Raw genomic sequence first — 15499 nt, forward strand, 5'->3', positions numbered from 1 at the left:
AAGTCTTAACGATGCCTTGGTAGTAAGGATGTGATGGACAAGAGTGAGAGCTAAGATAACGGAGAAAGACCTTAGCTATAGCTCGATAATAACAAATAAGACAAAAGCGAAAGGTTGATACCGAGGCGAGGACAAATGTAACAAACGAAGAGACAGTGATAATAATAAACAAGAATACGATCGGAGACAATAGACCATGACAAGGATGGAGAAAGAGCTACGATAGGTGGATGCCAAGGATAATAAAACTTAAGAAAGTGACGAATAAGAGGACGAAAGAAACCAAAAATGCTCAATCAAAAAATTTAAAACTTAAGATATTTAAAAAAAAATTACTCATAAAAACAATGAAAAGAGACACTTATTATTAAATAATATAAGTAAAAAGGAAAATGATAAAAAATAACTCTGTGGGGTCACTTTTGAGAGTGTGGATTATAAGTAATCCCCATCACCTCCGGCTGATCCTGTTCGTCTTCTTCGGCAACGACCCGCGGAGAGAGGGAAGAGAGAGGGTGTGTGTGTGTGGAGAGGCGCTCACACCATCGTCGTGCTCTCTGCTCCGCGGGAGTTTCTGCCGTTTGGCGGCTCTCGTTTCTTGTCCGGGGATATCGAGAGAGCGAGAGAGAGAGAGAGATGAAGTACGTGCTGGTGACGGGGGGAGTGGTGAGCGGGCTGGGGAAAGGGGTAACGGCCAGCAGCATCGGCGTCATCCTCAAGGCCTGCGGCCTCCGCGTCACCTCCATAAAAATCGGTGCTTGCCTCGCCTCCTCCAACTTCACGGTGATTTTTGTTCGCTTTCTGTCGGAAAGAAACGATCTTTTTTCTCTGAGGAGGTGGATCTTTGACGTCGGCCTCACTTCCATCCTTCAAGATTGTTTCTTGCCTTGCATTGCTTTCTACTGCCAAAAGAACCCTTTTCTTGCTTCTCTCCTCTTTCCGAAAAGGGGCGTCGGGATGTTCGGTCGCTTGGTCTGCTGCCTTTTCGCAGACGTTCATATCCAATTTTTATCTGCAAATCCATTAAAATTATGACGCAAGAAAAAGAGCGATCTTTGCATCATTTCCCCACCAATTCGTTGTTTATTATGTGGCCAATGCCAAGTTAGGATGAGAAAACGCCGACTCTCTTTTTCCCCCTCTTGAGAGATCCCTTTTGTGTGAGGGGATGCGCTTCTTCTTATACCAGGAAAGAAACGGAGAAAGAAACAGGGAAATGGATATTGCGTCGTCTAAGGTTCTTCTGCACGGGCAGGACTTTCAATGGTCATCCTTTGAATTCTTTTTGGGCCGAGTCCTCGTTGATGATGCCTGCCCTGGCGCTTTTGCTTTGGCACGTCGTGATCTGGAAACAAAGATTGTGCTTCAGTCGTTCTTCTTTCCATGTCACATAGTTTTCACCGGATGCATTTTCTCCTTCGTGTTGATCGATTTCTACGTACACTTTGGTTCACAAAGTCATTCCTGTGGAAGTTCAAAGACGAGCTCTCTGTCTCACCTCTTTTCTGGTGCTTGTTTTCATCAATTTCTATTACACCAAAAAAAGGGAATAAGGAAAAAAATTAAAAAGATAAAAATGTCTTCATGTCTTTGGTCTCAATGTCCGTCACAGTGGCAATGCCACTTAGTTTCTGTAGTTCCAATCAAGATGGTGAAATGCTGTCCTTTGTGAGACTTACGCAGATCCTTATCTGAACACGGATGCTGGGACGATGTCTCCGTTTGAGCATGGGGAAGTCTTTGTCCTAGATGATGGTGGTGAGGTAATGAGTACTTGAGATTTCCACTTACGTTCTATTCAAGTGTAGAAACTGACTTCTTTATCGTTGAAGTAGGCAGATTTCATGCCAGAAAATCTTTGTTCTTTTGCTTAGTTTTACTTTTTTTCTGACGGCCCTCCTTTTTTTCCCTAATAGGTGGACTTGGATCTAGGAAACTACGAACGGTTCCTTGATATCAGATTAACCCGTGACAACAATATCACAACCGGAAAAATCTACCAGGTGCTGCTCGGTTGGTCTTTAGATGTTTATGGTCCTAAAATATTGGCTGCATTAACAATTATGTTGAGATGCGATTAACCATGCAACGAGAGATTTTTATCTCATCTTTGATTTTTTCCCCCTCATTTTGTACTGTTTTTTGCATTTTGTTTATGAAAATGATTTATAGTCTCTTGTGTCTGGTGATAGTCTGTGATTGACAGAGAGAGGAGGGGAGACTATCTGGGGAAAACAGTCCAGGTATGTGTTTCCTGGATCCATCAACCAATTCCATGCCATAATCTGGAGATTTTCTTACTAAACCTGAAATGTTGTTTTTCTCTCCCCCTTTTTTTTTTGTTTAAGGTTGTGCCACATATCACAGATGCTATACAAGAGTGGATTGAACGTGTAGCAATGATACCTGTGGATGGTAAAGAAGGACCAGCTGATGTTTGTGTGATAGAATTGGGTGGAACTATAGGTAAATGTTGGTTGTATTAGAATATTTGATTGACTGATTCTCATCTGACTAGTGAGAATCATTACTTGTAGAATACTTGCATAATCATCCTAGTATGCATTCAGGAGCCATTTTGTTTTTCATGATATTGACAGTGGCATTCTTGATGCAGGGGATATTGAATCGATGCCATTTATAGAAGCTTTGGGTCAATTTTCTTGCCGTGTAGGTGAGCAGAATCTGCAGGAACCTGTTTAATATCTTTCCATTTTAATAGCTTATTTTGTCATCTTCCTCTACAAATGAGGTTTCCCCTCATCTTTGAACAGGACCTGGTAATTTCTGTCTGGTTCATGTTAGTCTTGTGCCAGTTCTTAAAGCAGTTGGGGAGCCGGTAATGTCCATAAACCAGTTACACATTTCAGTGCTTTGACAGGGGTCCTTTGCGACTAAGTTTTATAATGATCCTATTTTCATGGATTATGTTGTATTTATATTCTTGTAGAAAACTAAGCCAACCCAACACAGTGTCAGGGGATTACGAGGACTTGGGCTCATTCCAAATCTTCTAGCCTGCCGCAGCGATAAGGTCTCTAAGAAACTCTATCTCCTCACTCCAGCGTGTTCCTTGTAGGCTATGATTTTATTTTACTACTCCTGTGTTGATCTAATGTTCCATTTGATGCTTTTGACAGCCGCTGGATGTAAATGTTAAAGAAAAACTTTCACAGTTTTGCCATGTTCCGGTAAATCTTTTAGATTCTTGTTGTCTTGTATGCCATCCACAGTGAAGCTGCTAGATTTGATGCTAACAATCAACAGTTTCTTTTTTCAGGTAGCAAATATCATTACTCTTCATGATGTTACAAACATTTGGCACATTCCTTTGTTGTTGAGGGTAGTGTATATTTTGTTGAAAAAACCATGAATTTCATTCATTGCTAAAGTTGTTTCTATCTGTCTTAACATCCATATTAACATACCACTTCATCTGTAGGAACAAAAGGCACATGAATCTCTTCTGAAGCTATTGAACCTTCGAGGGTCTGTCTGATACACGGCTCACTTACTGAATGTCTTTTATAGTTCAGCAGCTGCTTTTTCATGATGTATAGCTCATAAAGGAATTAACTTCAATTTATACAGATGTGCTAAAGAACCCATGCTGGGAGAATGGATGGGTCGAGCTAAACTCTGTGATACATTGCATGATCCTGTGGGTTACCTTCTTTCACTTCTATTAATTTTCTATTCCAGTGCAATAATCCAAAGTCTTACCACTTGAACTATCATTAACTTTTCAGGTCAGGATTGCTATGGTAGGAAAATATACTGGTCTTCCTGACTCTTACCTCTCTGTATTGAAGGTGAATACATGCATCATATAGTAGTGTAATGTCTTTGTTCCTTCTATTTTGCCCGTTAGTTGGATAGATCTGTGTTCTTCATTTTATTTGTTCTATCATGTACTTGTTTTTGTTGCCACCATGAACAGGACCAAGATATTTAGACTAAAGCTCTTACGCTTCCTCCACTTCCATCTACTTCCTGTGATGGCTTTCTCAATGAACTAACCAAGTTTGCTTGTCTGTCACAAGACATTGTCCTTATCTAAAGAAGATTTTTTAAATGCTTAAGAACAATATCAAGGATCAGAAGTTCTGGATACTGCACATGTCATTGATCTTTCAAGGATCTAGTTTAGCATTTCTCTCTATAAGGTTAAATTTTTTGAATCAGCTTTCAGTTTCAGTGGTCTTCGTCAAAGCTTTGTAGTATAAAACAAAAGCAATCGACAGGTACGTAAACACTTGCAAGAAGGAATAGTGTTATGAGTGAAATTGGTAGCAAGAGGAGTCATAAAATAAGAAATTTACTTTGAACTTCTGAAATCTGAAAATTAATAAGAAATATTTCTGAATTCCACAGAAAAATACTTCCTGTCTCTTTTTGGCTTGTGTCTTGACTCTTGAGTTCAAGTCCATGGGTGCATTATATTCACTAATGCTCTGTTGGCATGTGAAATCAACAAGCTTTTAATTCTTCTTTTGAAGTAGTTAAGAAGGTTCATTACCTTAATCATGGTTTATAGAATCTAGTTGGCTTTACCTTAATGTTTAATTACAGCTTCTTGGAAGTTCACCTACGTCATCGCCTATGCTCATGACATTTAATAAGTCACTGTCAGCAGCAATGGTCACTCTTTCTACGTCCAACTGTCAGTTCACATGATGGTTGACACATGTTTGATATGATGCAGAATTTGTTGTGGTTTCTTTTGGGACTACATATGATGTGCAAAATTTTTTGTTGCCACAAGTAATACAGAGTCATTGTGAATTTCTGGTGATCTTTGATGTAATTAGGAATCATTTAATGCTCATTTCTGTCAGTTAAAAATGCATCAGCTGATTTTTTTTGGACGTCCTATGACCCTTCCATGCTCAAACTTCAGACTTTTTTGTGAATCCTCGCAGGCCCTTTTGCATGCTTCAGTTGTGTGTCGAAAAAAACTTGTTATTGACTGGGTCCCATCATCTGATCTTGAAGAAACTACTGGAAAAGAGGTCCGCTGATCTGATTGTTTAAACCTTTCCTCAGTCTAACTCTTGCTGAATTTCTTCATTGCAAAGATTTTAAGATTTTTCTTTATTCAGGCACCTGATGCTTACAGAGCAGCATGGATGCTATTGAAGGTAAGCTTGCTTCTGGTTAAGCTGTCAATCCTAAATTTTCTATTGTAGCCACGGTAACAATCTGTCATCTCAGGGTGCAGACGGCATTCTAGTCCCAGGAGGTTTTGGAGACAGAGGGGTACAGGGAAAAATTCTAGCTGCAAAATATGCCCGTGAAAATAATGTTCCGTACCTCGGAATTTGTCTTGGAATGCAGATTTCTGTCATTGAATTTGCTAGATCTGTTATGAATTTGAAGGAGGCAAATAGTACAGAGTTTGATCCAGTTACAACTTCTCCAGTTGTTATTTTTATGCCAGAGGTAATCATTAATTTTTTGCATTCTCCATCTTGTCATTCCTGGAAATCTTGCACTGCCTCATATATATTGTAATGGCAATAAGGGTTCCAAAACTCACATGGGAGGTACAATGAGACTTGGATTAAGAAGGACTTATTTTGAGGTTGCTGATTGCAAATCTGCAAAGTTGTAAGCACGGAAAATGACTTGACTTTCCATCTGTATAACTCAGATGATATTTTTACTTGTCTATTAAAAGGATATAATTATTAGAATTTCTTTTGACCTTTAAGGTATGGCAACGTCCGCTTTGTGGATGAACGGCATCGGCATAGATATGAGGTATTTTCCCCATTTCACTTTGTTGATTAGAGAAGTGAAATATTATACCATAATTTCTAAGTTAATTACTAATGTCATGTTATAGGCTGTATGTAGTAAAATTCTTGTTTTGAGAATTCTTGATCATTATTTACACAGGTAAATCCTACTATGGTTGCGGAATTTGAAAAGGCTGGTCTTGCTTTTGTTGGTAAGGATGAGACAGGAAGACGTATGGAGGTACTCATCAGGACTTTCTTTTCTTTTTTCATTTACGATCTTCATATTCCTTTTGGTTCTTTTTAATCTCTCATCCTTTTGGTTCTTCTTAATCTCTCATAATGGTGATGCAGATTATTGAGCTGCCTGCTCATCCATACTTTGTCGGTGTGCAATTTCATCCGGAATTCAAGTCCAGACCTGGAAAGCCTTCTGCTGTTTTCTTAGGTAATGCCTAATTTTGGAACTTGCATAACACTAATGCCTAATCTTGCTCTAAATCAAACGTAGAAGAGATCCACTAATGCATATTATAAAGTGGTCATGTTCACTTAACTTGCCGAGCTTGCACACGAGGTGGCCTGAAAGAATAACTGTATGCTAAATCTTTACGGTTAGTTACCTGATTGAGACTGATGTCAGACAATCTTTGGCTATTAGTTACCGTACATGGGACTATTACCATACTAGTTGACAAGCCAAGGGAATTAGATGAAGATATTTGTAGCCTTTCCTTCAATGACAAGACATGATCTTGACTGGCAAGCAGTTTGAACTCTTCATATTCTCATTTTCAATGCAAGAATTTTGGCCCTCTTCTGTCTCCGTTGTGTGAGGTGATGAAATCGACTTTGAAAGACGGATTTCTTTGCCACTAGAGACCTTAAGCTAGCATGAGGATACTTAATTTTGAAACATATATTGCAGATCTTAAGCTAGTGAGAAGATGGGCTTGCAGATTGTATTCACTTTTTAGTAAATTTCTTTATTTATTATTCCTCTTGCTCTCTGCTAATTCTTTTTTTCCATTTTGCTAAAATGTGACGTGACTCTTAGCTGACATCGTTAGAGGATTCATCTGTATATAAAGAAAATGTGGCTCTTAGCTTAGTGAATAGCTTCAGACCTAACTTTTCTTATCCCTATTCATCATTTGCATTTACATAAAGATTGAGCTTGAAATGATTCTCTCTTTGTAAGCATTTGTTATTTTATGTTCCAACATTGTAACACTCACTTGTCCATGTTTTTAGATTCCGAGATATTCCTTTTATTCCTTTATTTTGTTTTGATTTTTCATCATATTAGTAGATTAAAGGCGTTTCCTTGAGGACCTACAAATTCTGAAGGAACAACTTCAAGCCTACATATCAACTAAAATATACTTCCTTTTCCTTCACAAATTCTCTTACAGGACTCATAGCGGCGTCGTGCAGACAACTGGATTCTTGGCTACAGGCTCGTCCTTCAAGCAATGGTTTCTTGACCCCCAAAATCTACCAAAATGGGAGCCTGAAGAAATCCCCCAAGAGCCTAGTCAACGGCAAATCCATTCAAGCGGCAACGGCGTGCATGTCTAACGCGTAAACCGGTTTTTCCGTGTGTCGTTCCTTCATGATCTTGTGGTTTTTTCTTGTCAGCTTCGTCCTTCCTCAGTCTGATTTGCTCTGTGCAGTCGTCGTGAGGTGAAAAGGTTCACCGACCGATGGACTGGTGCTTGTTCCAGTGTTTTAGCAAGGAGCAGCATTGTGTTCTTGCGGTTTGATTTCCTTGAGAGAAGAAGATGAATACAGCAAGGTTTTGTAAATCGCTAGCGCCGACTGTTATTTGACTTTGTATGATTTGATGACTAGTGTTGATGATTGTCTATAGTCGGTCCACAGTGCTCTCTCTCTCTCTCTCTCTCCCTCACGTACATAAGGGGGGGACTGCTTGCCTAGCTTGGTTAATGTGGCTAATGAGCCAGTGGAGAAGGGAGGACTGTCAAGCTGCGGCAACTACAATTCCTCGCCGGAAGGAGGCCATGGTTCGCAGTGTGGACGGTGGAGGATGTGCTGCTCGCCGGAAGAGTGCTGGAGACCAACGCTAGAGAGTGTTCCGAAGGATTAATCGTTTTGTGATGACAACAATAAGAGAGAGTTGACCAGTTGCATTGACCGGTTACGTTGACAATGGTGAATAATGCTAAGAAATAGCTGACCAGTAGGCTCCAATGAAGTCGTATAATATAACAGAGAATGAAAGAATAATGTTTTGGAGAATCAATAGACTGGAAAGCAGATGAATAAAATGATTTGCTTTCAACTTACTTAGTTTGCAACTTGCAAGAACAAGATAAAACTATCAATGAAAAACTATAATTCAACTCTTTCATTGTCAAATGATTACACTTCTGTAAAGTGCCAACTTAGTCCGAAATCATAGTGTAATTACTACCTAAACCAACTCACTATCTGCAAAATACTGTCATGGTTATCGGCAAAAGATCACATCTGCAGGCAGACGGCTGAAGAACTTGTTCCATTAGATGCACGTCCGCAGATATGTTTCCTCCATGGCGTCTCTTTTAGCAATCCGCTTGCCTTGTTAAAGATGCACTTTGAGATTAAAAAGAAGGTTTAACTTAAATTTTCCCTAACAAAGGAAAGAAAACAAAGCTGAAAGTGATATATCAATTCAGAGTGGAATATGGAAATTTGGAAACGATGCTTCAGATTGTTCACTAGATTGGATGGAGTCCACAAATATCGGATGTCTGGGAATGAACTCTCTTGTAACTTCTATTTGGCAACCAGCAGAAATACGAGTACAGAACACAGCAGACAAGAACACCAGTAAAATTCATATGTACCTCAGTGGTGTCGAGAGAAACGAGCTTAATTCCCTTTTAGCAAATGCTGGCAAGGCAAATGCAGCCTTGTGAACCTGCAAATAGTAAGAACAATTCACCTGATTTAACTCCGTGGAGAACAAGATAAAATCTTTACGCCATAAGCCAATTGAAACATAACATTTTCACCAATAAACTGCAATGTTGATAGAGAAGGAAATACTGCTTCAATATATTAGAGAAACAAGAGAGCATCCATACTCAGAAATCAACCTGAGCTGATGGTGGTCATGTCCCTGTTTCTCAGTCACCGAATTTCCACACTTATCTCACAGATCTCTTTGAATAAAGACATACCGTCTCCCCACAAGCTAGCTCTCTGCGGGGAGTGGCTTGCATGGGTTTTGTCCAAAACTGTTGAGACTTTTGAATTTTACAAAAGTAGTTTTAGCCTTCTTTTCTTAATACTAGCAATTTCAATACCATATACTCTATCCGGTCAACTTATGCAATAGATTGAAAGTAACTGTCATGGATCAGGACTGAAAACATGTGGGCTCTGTCCCTTAAGAGCATTCAAGAAGAGGCATACTCGAGGATCAATAATGATTGACATACTATATCTCTAATCATAACCCCTATTTGACGTGGAACTACTACAGTACCAGAATCTCTCCAACTTAAACCCTTGACATCCTTATTTGATTAATCCAACTCAGAATTCTAGCATCGTCATCAAATTTATTGGACCATTCAGATTAGAGGTATTATAATACTTCGTAACTCATCAATTTGAGTATCAGAGATTTAAAAATTAATATCATTGTTTCAGTTATCATTCAACATTAAAATAAACATTGATACTTGCACCAAAGCAATGGTAAACATCACTGAACGTTTCAAGTATCATTTAGGTTTTGGTCCTCGTACATAATCTGTTACTGAATTTTTTTCTTTGTAAAAATTAAAACATCATTGAATGTTTCAAGTATCATTCAGGTCTCGAATGGACAACTGATAATTGCATCAAAGCTATAGTATCAAAGGAAAAAAAACATAGTTAAAATACAAATTATGAGCCAAGAAGTAAGAATGTGTGTGCGTTTGAGACAGTAATGGTACCTCTGAATTATAGAATTTCAGCTCCTTGTATTTAACAACCTCCTGTTTGTCGATTGGGTTTATTGGATTCAAGAAATTGACAGGTGGGCCGTTTGTAGAGCACAACAGAAAACCAATCACACCACTGCATATTGATTTTGATCAATAATGTATTCTTAACTGAAATGTGGTTCAAGAAAATTAAGCGAATCCAAACTATCATGGTAATTTTATGTAGCTTTGACTTGTACAAAATATGACCCTAATGGTTAAAGAAGCTTGAACATGGAGAAATGGATAGGGTGAACAAGAAAAAATACTAAGAATATGATTATTCATAAGAAAAGGTCACTATAGCAAAAAAACTATCACCCAGGACTGAGGATCTGATTGTCTGATCATCCTATATATCAAGAAATCAATAAAGATAGGCACTAGTATTACCTGGCACACTATTACTGAAAAGCTACACACTTAAAACGCAAGCAGGAATATCAAAAAAATCAAATTGAGAAGTTAGCAACAAGTAAAAAAAGTGAACATACATGAAATGAAAGTTGAATTTGGTAAAATTAGATTTAGGTTCTCAAGCACAAATTGAAATACCTTCTAAATTCAAAACTGAACACTTCCCAAAGCAAGCAACTGGGACAAACTTGAAGCACTCATCAGGATCACTAAGAATAAGGAGATTAAAATTGGTTTTTGGGAACAAAGATACTCGGTCTAAGAATATTGATGGAAAACATCAATAACAAAAAACAGGCTACCAACACAATAAAATTTGAAATTTTGGATGAACGAAGTGTCTCATGTCTCCACTATGGAACACCAAATAAGTAAAATAAAATGCTGCATAAAGTGCCATGTGGCAAATGAAAAACCAAAAGTACGATATAAGTCTACCTAAGCCCAGCTTGTAGGCTTTCCCTGCCATATCATGAGCTTTCTATCAAGAAGAACCTGATGCTTTATTGTATGGTAGACGAGCAGTTCACAGTTCAGAAATCATTTTCTCAAAAAATATTCACAAAAGACTTTGTAATAAATCAAATTATGGATTTTTTTCCTGAAAGCATATGTAACTACCTAGGGTATGTAGGAACACTTGCCCAGGCATAGTGGACAGTGCTGAAGGTTTCACGACAGATTGAAAGCATTTCCTGAATGAGATGTGTATGCAGCCACATGCTTTCTGCTTGGTTGCAAAGAACGCCACCAGGCCTCAAGGCCCTTGCAATTATCTCAAAGAATGGCTTTTCAACAAGCTCTCGAGCTGGTCCTATAATCACCAAATAGTCATGATGAAGTAAATAGGTGCACGCCAATAGTTGTTGTAAAGCTCCAAAAGGTACAACTAAATTTGATGCAAACATTTACTATTCAGCTTTACAGAATAGAATTATAGCCAAACAAAAAGAACAAAGTTTTATCCCAAGAAGTCCAGATTATACTCAAAGCTATGGTTAGATGTAAAACAAAGAGTTCTAAGAATGTCAAAGTTGTGTTATTCGTATTGTGTTGCCTACCTTGCAAACCTCAATATGTCAAGAGGCAGTCTGATCCTTCAGAGCTCCTCTAAGCATAATTTGATCCCTTTGGAGGACCACATGGTTAGGATGAGGCTTGCAGATTTCTTGTAATGTACTAAAAAGAGAAGTTAACCAAGAATCCAAGAATTTCCATTAAGATGAACCCAACAAAAAAATCGAAGTATTCTCTGTCAAGTGAGCTTATTAACTGAATGGATAAATCAAGAAATGTTTCTAAAAATCCTAATAGCATATGCCATCCTAATAGCATATCCTTGTTGACTACTGACAAGGATATTTTTAGTCCTCTCTTAAAAACCCCTAAGCAGCTAATCTATTTGTGGCTACAGCTGCAGTTGCAGCAACTACTGCTATGTAATGCATTAGTATAACCAAAATATGGCTTAGACAAGCAAATTATTTAAAAACCAGAAACAAATTAATTTATTTAACACCCATTATATAGCCTCCTCTTAGTGCATTCAGGTTGGTTAATTCTTCCAGGCAAACTAAAAAAACATAGTGCTCCTCAACCAAAAAAGGCAGTAACCAACGAAACAACTGATGAGGCCAACCCTCTTTATAAAAGAGGGTTTAGCAGCACAGGGTGGACAAATAATGTATTGGATGCAATTGGCAGAAAAAAATACTGTAAATATGTGTTGCTATGCTTTCTGCATGTAAACAAGGCACCTTTTTCTGACAGAAGTTGTTTGGATTTGCTAGCAACATTTATATACAATGTCTTCCAAGGAAAACTATTAAGAAGATTATAAGATGTTATAGTACATTAATTGCTACTCCATATCGCAGGCCAACATGTTCTTTTTTCCTCTACGTTGTTTCAATCTTTCAATCAAGTGAAAGGCAAGTCAATGATAACTGAAAAACGATTTTGTCATCAGATAACAGTTTAACACCCCTGCATGACTGAATTGGAAACAACTTTCTGCTGCTACTCAATGTTGCAAGACAAACTTTTACAAAATTGCTATGTCCCGAAAACATTATCAAGCACACAACATAATGTCATATGTGTTCTCCAAATGCACCCTCTTGCATGATTAAGATTAAAAAAACCTCTATATGAATGAATAAAAGAGACATGGAACAAACCTATTGGATCAGATGAATCAACAATAATTGCATCATACATCCCTTCAGGAGTATCTCGTATGAATTTAACCGCTGTATGAAGACCATAGAATAGATATTCAAAATTAACTTTTAGGAAGGTCAAAAGGCTAACTTCTGGAATAAAAAATCTTGTAATAAAAATACATTTCATATGAAGAATGACAAGATAAAATAAACTATTTCTATAAAGTGATCAAGTTATTAGAACCATACAAAGCCTAAATTTTCAGCTCACCATCATCGATATGTAGATGAACACGAGGGTCCTCGAAACCAACAGATAAATCAGGAAAGAATTTCTTGCAAACCTACAGAGATAAGAGACATATAATCAAGCAGCAAAATGTATCCTAAATTATACACCGACAAAGGGTATAACTCTATACATCTATGACCATCTTGTCGATTTCACATATATCGATGTGCTCCACAGAACTGTGCCTAGCAATTTCCCGAAGAACACCACCATCACCACCTCCTAAGACCAAGACCTGCAATAAGGAACTCAATAATTTTTGGTGGGAAAAACATAAATCATTCTGATAATGAAACACTACACAGGCCAAAATCTCATGCTTTTCAAGATCGTCAACAAATAATTCAAATTGAACAGCTTGTGATGATGTAGATGATGAGAAACTTCTGCTTTAGTGAAACTCTACCTGCATTGCTCTCAGACAAGGTTCATGATATTTGTAAATTATGAATTTGCATTGCATCAGATAAGACTAAACGCTTTTACACATCAGCTTAGCATCCCCAATAAAGTGGTACATTTTCCTGGAGTGAAAATTCAAATATGATACTTCATACAGTATGTGAAAATTATAACCAGTCCATCAAACTTTTCAATTTAAATCTATCAAGTGTATGAATCCAAATGTGACCAGACATGCTTGATGCTGATAACATTAATTTGACAAATTTAAACAGGAAGATGCTAGAACATGGAACATTCATTTGACAAAATTGCTATATGTCAAGAACAATACCAGTGAGTAAGAAGCCAATTCATCGTTCTCCAATATGGTAACTTAAATCACATATTTCTATTTTTCAAAAGTGGAAGAAAGGATTACAGAAAATCCTTTCTGTGAAATGTTGGGCTAGGCATAGTAAAAACAAGCTTTGGTGAATCAGCCACCATTTACAAATTAAAATGCACTATTTCTCCACGTTGATAGAAAAATTAATAAATTTAACCATAATCATATGATCATATCTTTTTTCTTCAAAGAGCATTTATTGCAAACCACCTAATATGTCTACCATGAATAGACTGATTCTTTAGAAAAACATAGGGATGTGTTGCACCAACAGTTCCATTCATAAAAGCATAGTTTTAGAAGAAAGAACTTTACCTGCTTCTCCAGCTTTAAAAAAAAAAACCCAATGGAGATAAATGTTAAAAATTAAGAACTAAGTGGCGGCTAAGTAATAAATGTATAAAATATTTTGCAGGACATGAGTACAAAAAAAAGGATGGAAAATACTTCCAGTTCTATGTGCAAACAAAACCCAGTGAGTGGTCATAACAACAAAGCAACTGGCATCGTAGACTAATGTATTTATTATATTGCAAAGTAGATTTATATTGGGAAAGCTTAGGTCAAGAAATTACGGTTTTTGGTGATGGAATTGAACAAAGTGGAAGGTGTGCAATCATCTCTTGGTAGGCGCATTCATCTCTCTCAGTTAATTGGACAATGCCATCGAGAGCAAGTACGTTTCCATATATTGAAGACTGGAAAAAGGATTAGCAAATAGCTAATTAGCTACATCAAACACCAAAAGAACATTATCTTTAGAAAGAGAAGTCTAATGCATTTGCTTCAAAAAATAAAAAAATCAGAACCTCAAAAACCAGAATCTCTTGGAACTCTGATTTCCCCTGATAAAGTATTTTTTCCACCTTTAAAGAATGTGCCTCTCCTACATTTAGTAACTCACACTCATTAGCTTAAAGAATATATCTCCAGAATGATTTGATAGTGAAACATCTAAAGGAAAGTGTCAAATTACCATCGTCAAAAAATAATAATAATAATATAGTATAATATAACATAATATAATATGCTTCAAAGAACCAATTCAAAAAGGGGCATTTCTCTGCAAAACGTCATTACTATTTTGAGCGTGGACTTTATTCATATAAGAGAAAGAGAGAAGTAACATAACCAATCAGTCCATCCTGGATACCAATTGGACGGCTTAGAAGCCTGGAACATTCATTTTCTTGATGGTTGTAGAACCAAAAGTGGACAGCTAGTCTTGGAAAGTAAATCACACTTGTTCAATAAGCAAAACGCAGCATGAAGACACCCACATTATCTAAAACTAAATGACAAACGTCACAGAACCACAAAACGCATAAAGAAGCTGAAAAGTATCCACACACACCACAGCTGAAGTAGGAATAAACTATTATACCAACAATCTGAACTGGGAATAAACTATTATGTCAACGTGGACAAAGTCCCCGAGTTGTCACAAAAGTCAACCGCTAGGCAACTGAAAAATGCATGCAAAAGCGCAGTAGCTGTTTCGTTTCAAGAGAATGCTAATTCAAACAAGTGACAGAGACTACCAGGCCACATGGGGTTGTTGAAGTACACCAATTCGCCGTCTGTATCTGCACAAGGGACAGAACAAGTCATGAAGCAGAAACACATTCAGAAAGATGCATTCACTCAACCCAAGCATGGCAAAGGGTACACCGACCAGAGAGCGGCTTGGAGAACCACCCAGACACCACCGTCTCATGGCACGTGGCTTCGGACTCGGGAGCCGAAGCTCTCGCCTTTCTGCAGCAGGGAGGAAGATCGTCCTCCCCCAACACCCTGGGAGCATCGGACTCGTTTCCTGTGGCACCTTCCCCGGTTGACATCGTTTCCCCTCTTCGGGGCTCCACCAGGCACTAACACTTTTTATGACAAAGAACACCAAAATCAATGTCAATCACGATCGACAACCTTCCAAACTAACCGAGGGGAGCGTCGATTAGGGTTCACACCTCGCGAAGGCTTCCGATTGAGAGTAAAGCTTGGAGAGGAGGAGGAGCCGATGTCTAAGGCGGCGGCTACGCCCGTCCGAGGGCCCTCAATATATATATATATATATATATATATATATATATATATATACCTCACGCAGATGC

At 37.9% G+C, this 15499-nt stretch overlaps 2 protein-coding genes across 5 annotated transcripts; one reads left to right on the forward strand and one right to left on the reverse strand.

The window, feature by feature from the left end:
• Positions 1–377: 377 nt before the first annotated feature.
• On the forward strand, positions 378–7898 carry LOC135645965 (uncharacterized). 4 transcript variants are annotated; one of them, XR_010498927.1, is made up of 21 exons: positions 378–783; positions 1684–1763; positions 1917–2003; positions 2193–2466; positions 2618–2674; positions 2775–2839; positions 2951–3034; positions 3141–3191; positions 3281–3343; positions 3443–3489; positions 3592–3661; positions 3750–3812; positions 4923–5012; positions 5103–5141; positions 5215–5442; positions 5525–5610; positions 5715–5763; positions 5902–5982; positions 6096–6189; positions 7157–7539; positions 7626–7898. XR_010498927.1 is itself a non-coding variant. In XM_065164953.1 (21 exons), the coding sequence occupies exons 1-21, from the start codon at positions 393–395 to the stop codon at positions 7327–7329; spliced, it is 2067 nt and encodes a 688-aa protein (XP_065021025.1). In that variant the 5' UTR covers positions 378–392; the 3' UTR covers positions 7330–7611. The 4 variants fall into 4 exon arrangements, 3 of the variants coding, with proteins under 3 accessions (XP_065021025.1, XP_065021027.1, XP_065021026.1); XM_065164953.1 differs by lacking the exon at positions 7626–7898 and having other exon boundaries at positions 2193–2243; positions 2349–2466; positions 7157–7611; XM_065164955.1 differs by lacking the exon at positions 7626–7898 and having other exon boundaries at positions 500–754; positions 2193–2243; positions 2349–2466; positions 7157–7611.
• Positions 7899–8079: 181 nt separating this feature from the next.
• On the reverse strand, positions 8080–15499 carry LOC135645966 (spermine synthase-like). Its single transcript, XM_065164956.1, has 12 exons — positions 15356–15499; positions 15064–15265; positions 14930–14974; positions 14198–14274; positions 13964–14086; positions 12729–12833; positions 12578–12650; positions 12322–12393; positions 10763–10955; positions 9695–9818; positions 8594–8667; positions 8080–8339 (listed from the first exon to the last, which is right to left on the reverse strand). Exons 2-12 carry the CDS (start codon positions 15227–15229, stop codon positions 8309–8311), a joined length of 1083 nt encoding a protein of 360 aa, XP_065021028.1. The 5' UTR covers positions 15230–15265; positions 15356–15499; the 3' UTR covers positions 8080–8308.

Source organism: Musa acuminata, chromosome BXJ3-8, assembly GCF_036884655.1.
Source record: "Musa acuminata AAA Group cultivar baxijiao chromosome BXJ3-8, Cavendish_Baxijiao_AAA, whole genome shotgun sequence".
In the NCBI taxonomy this organism is placed as follows: domain Eukaryota; kingdom Viridiplantae; phylum Streptophyta; class Magnoliopsida; order Zingiberales; family Musaceae; genus Musa; species Musa acuminata.

Bases quoted from the DNA above. Each gene is read 5' to 3' on its own strand.
- LOC135645965 (XM_065164953.1), top strand. From the start codon at position 393: ATGATAAAAAATAACTCTGTGGGGTCACTTTTGAGAGTGTGGATTATA. The intron at 1,764-1,916 runs GTAATGAGTACT...TTTCCCTAATAG, and splicing joins TCCTAGATGATGGTGGTGAG to GTGGACTTGGATCTAGGAAA. The intron at 5,013-5,102 runs GTCCGCTGATCT...TTCTTTATTCAG, and splicing joins AAGAAACTACTGGAAAAGAG to GCACCTGATGCTTACAGAGC.
- LOC135645966 (XM_065164956.1), bottom strand. From the start codon at position 15,229: ATGTCAACCGGGGAAGGTGCCACAGGAAACGAGTCCGATGCTCCCAGG. The intron at 10,956-12,321 runs GTTTGTTCCATG...TGGTGATTATAG, and splicing joins TGATTCATCTGATCCAATAG to GACCAGCTCGAGAGCTTGTT. The intron at 8,668-9,694 runs GTACCATTACTG...TACTATTTGCAG, and splicing joins TGAAATTCTATAATTCAGAG to GTTCACAAGGCTGCATTTGC.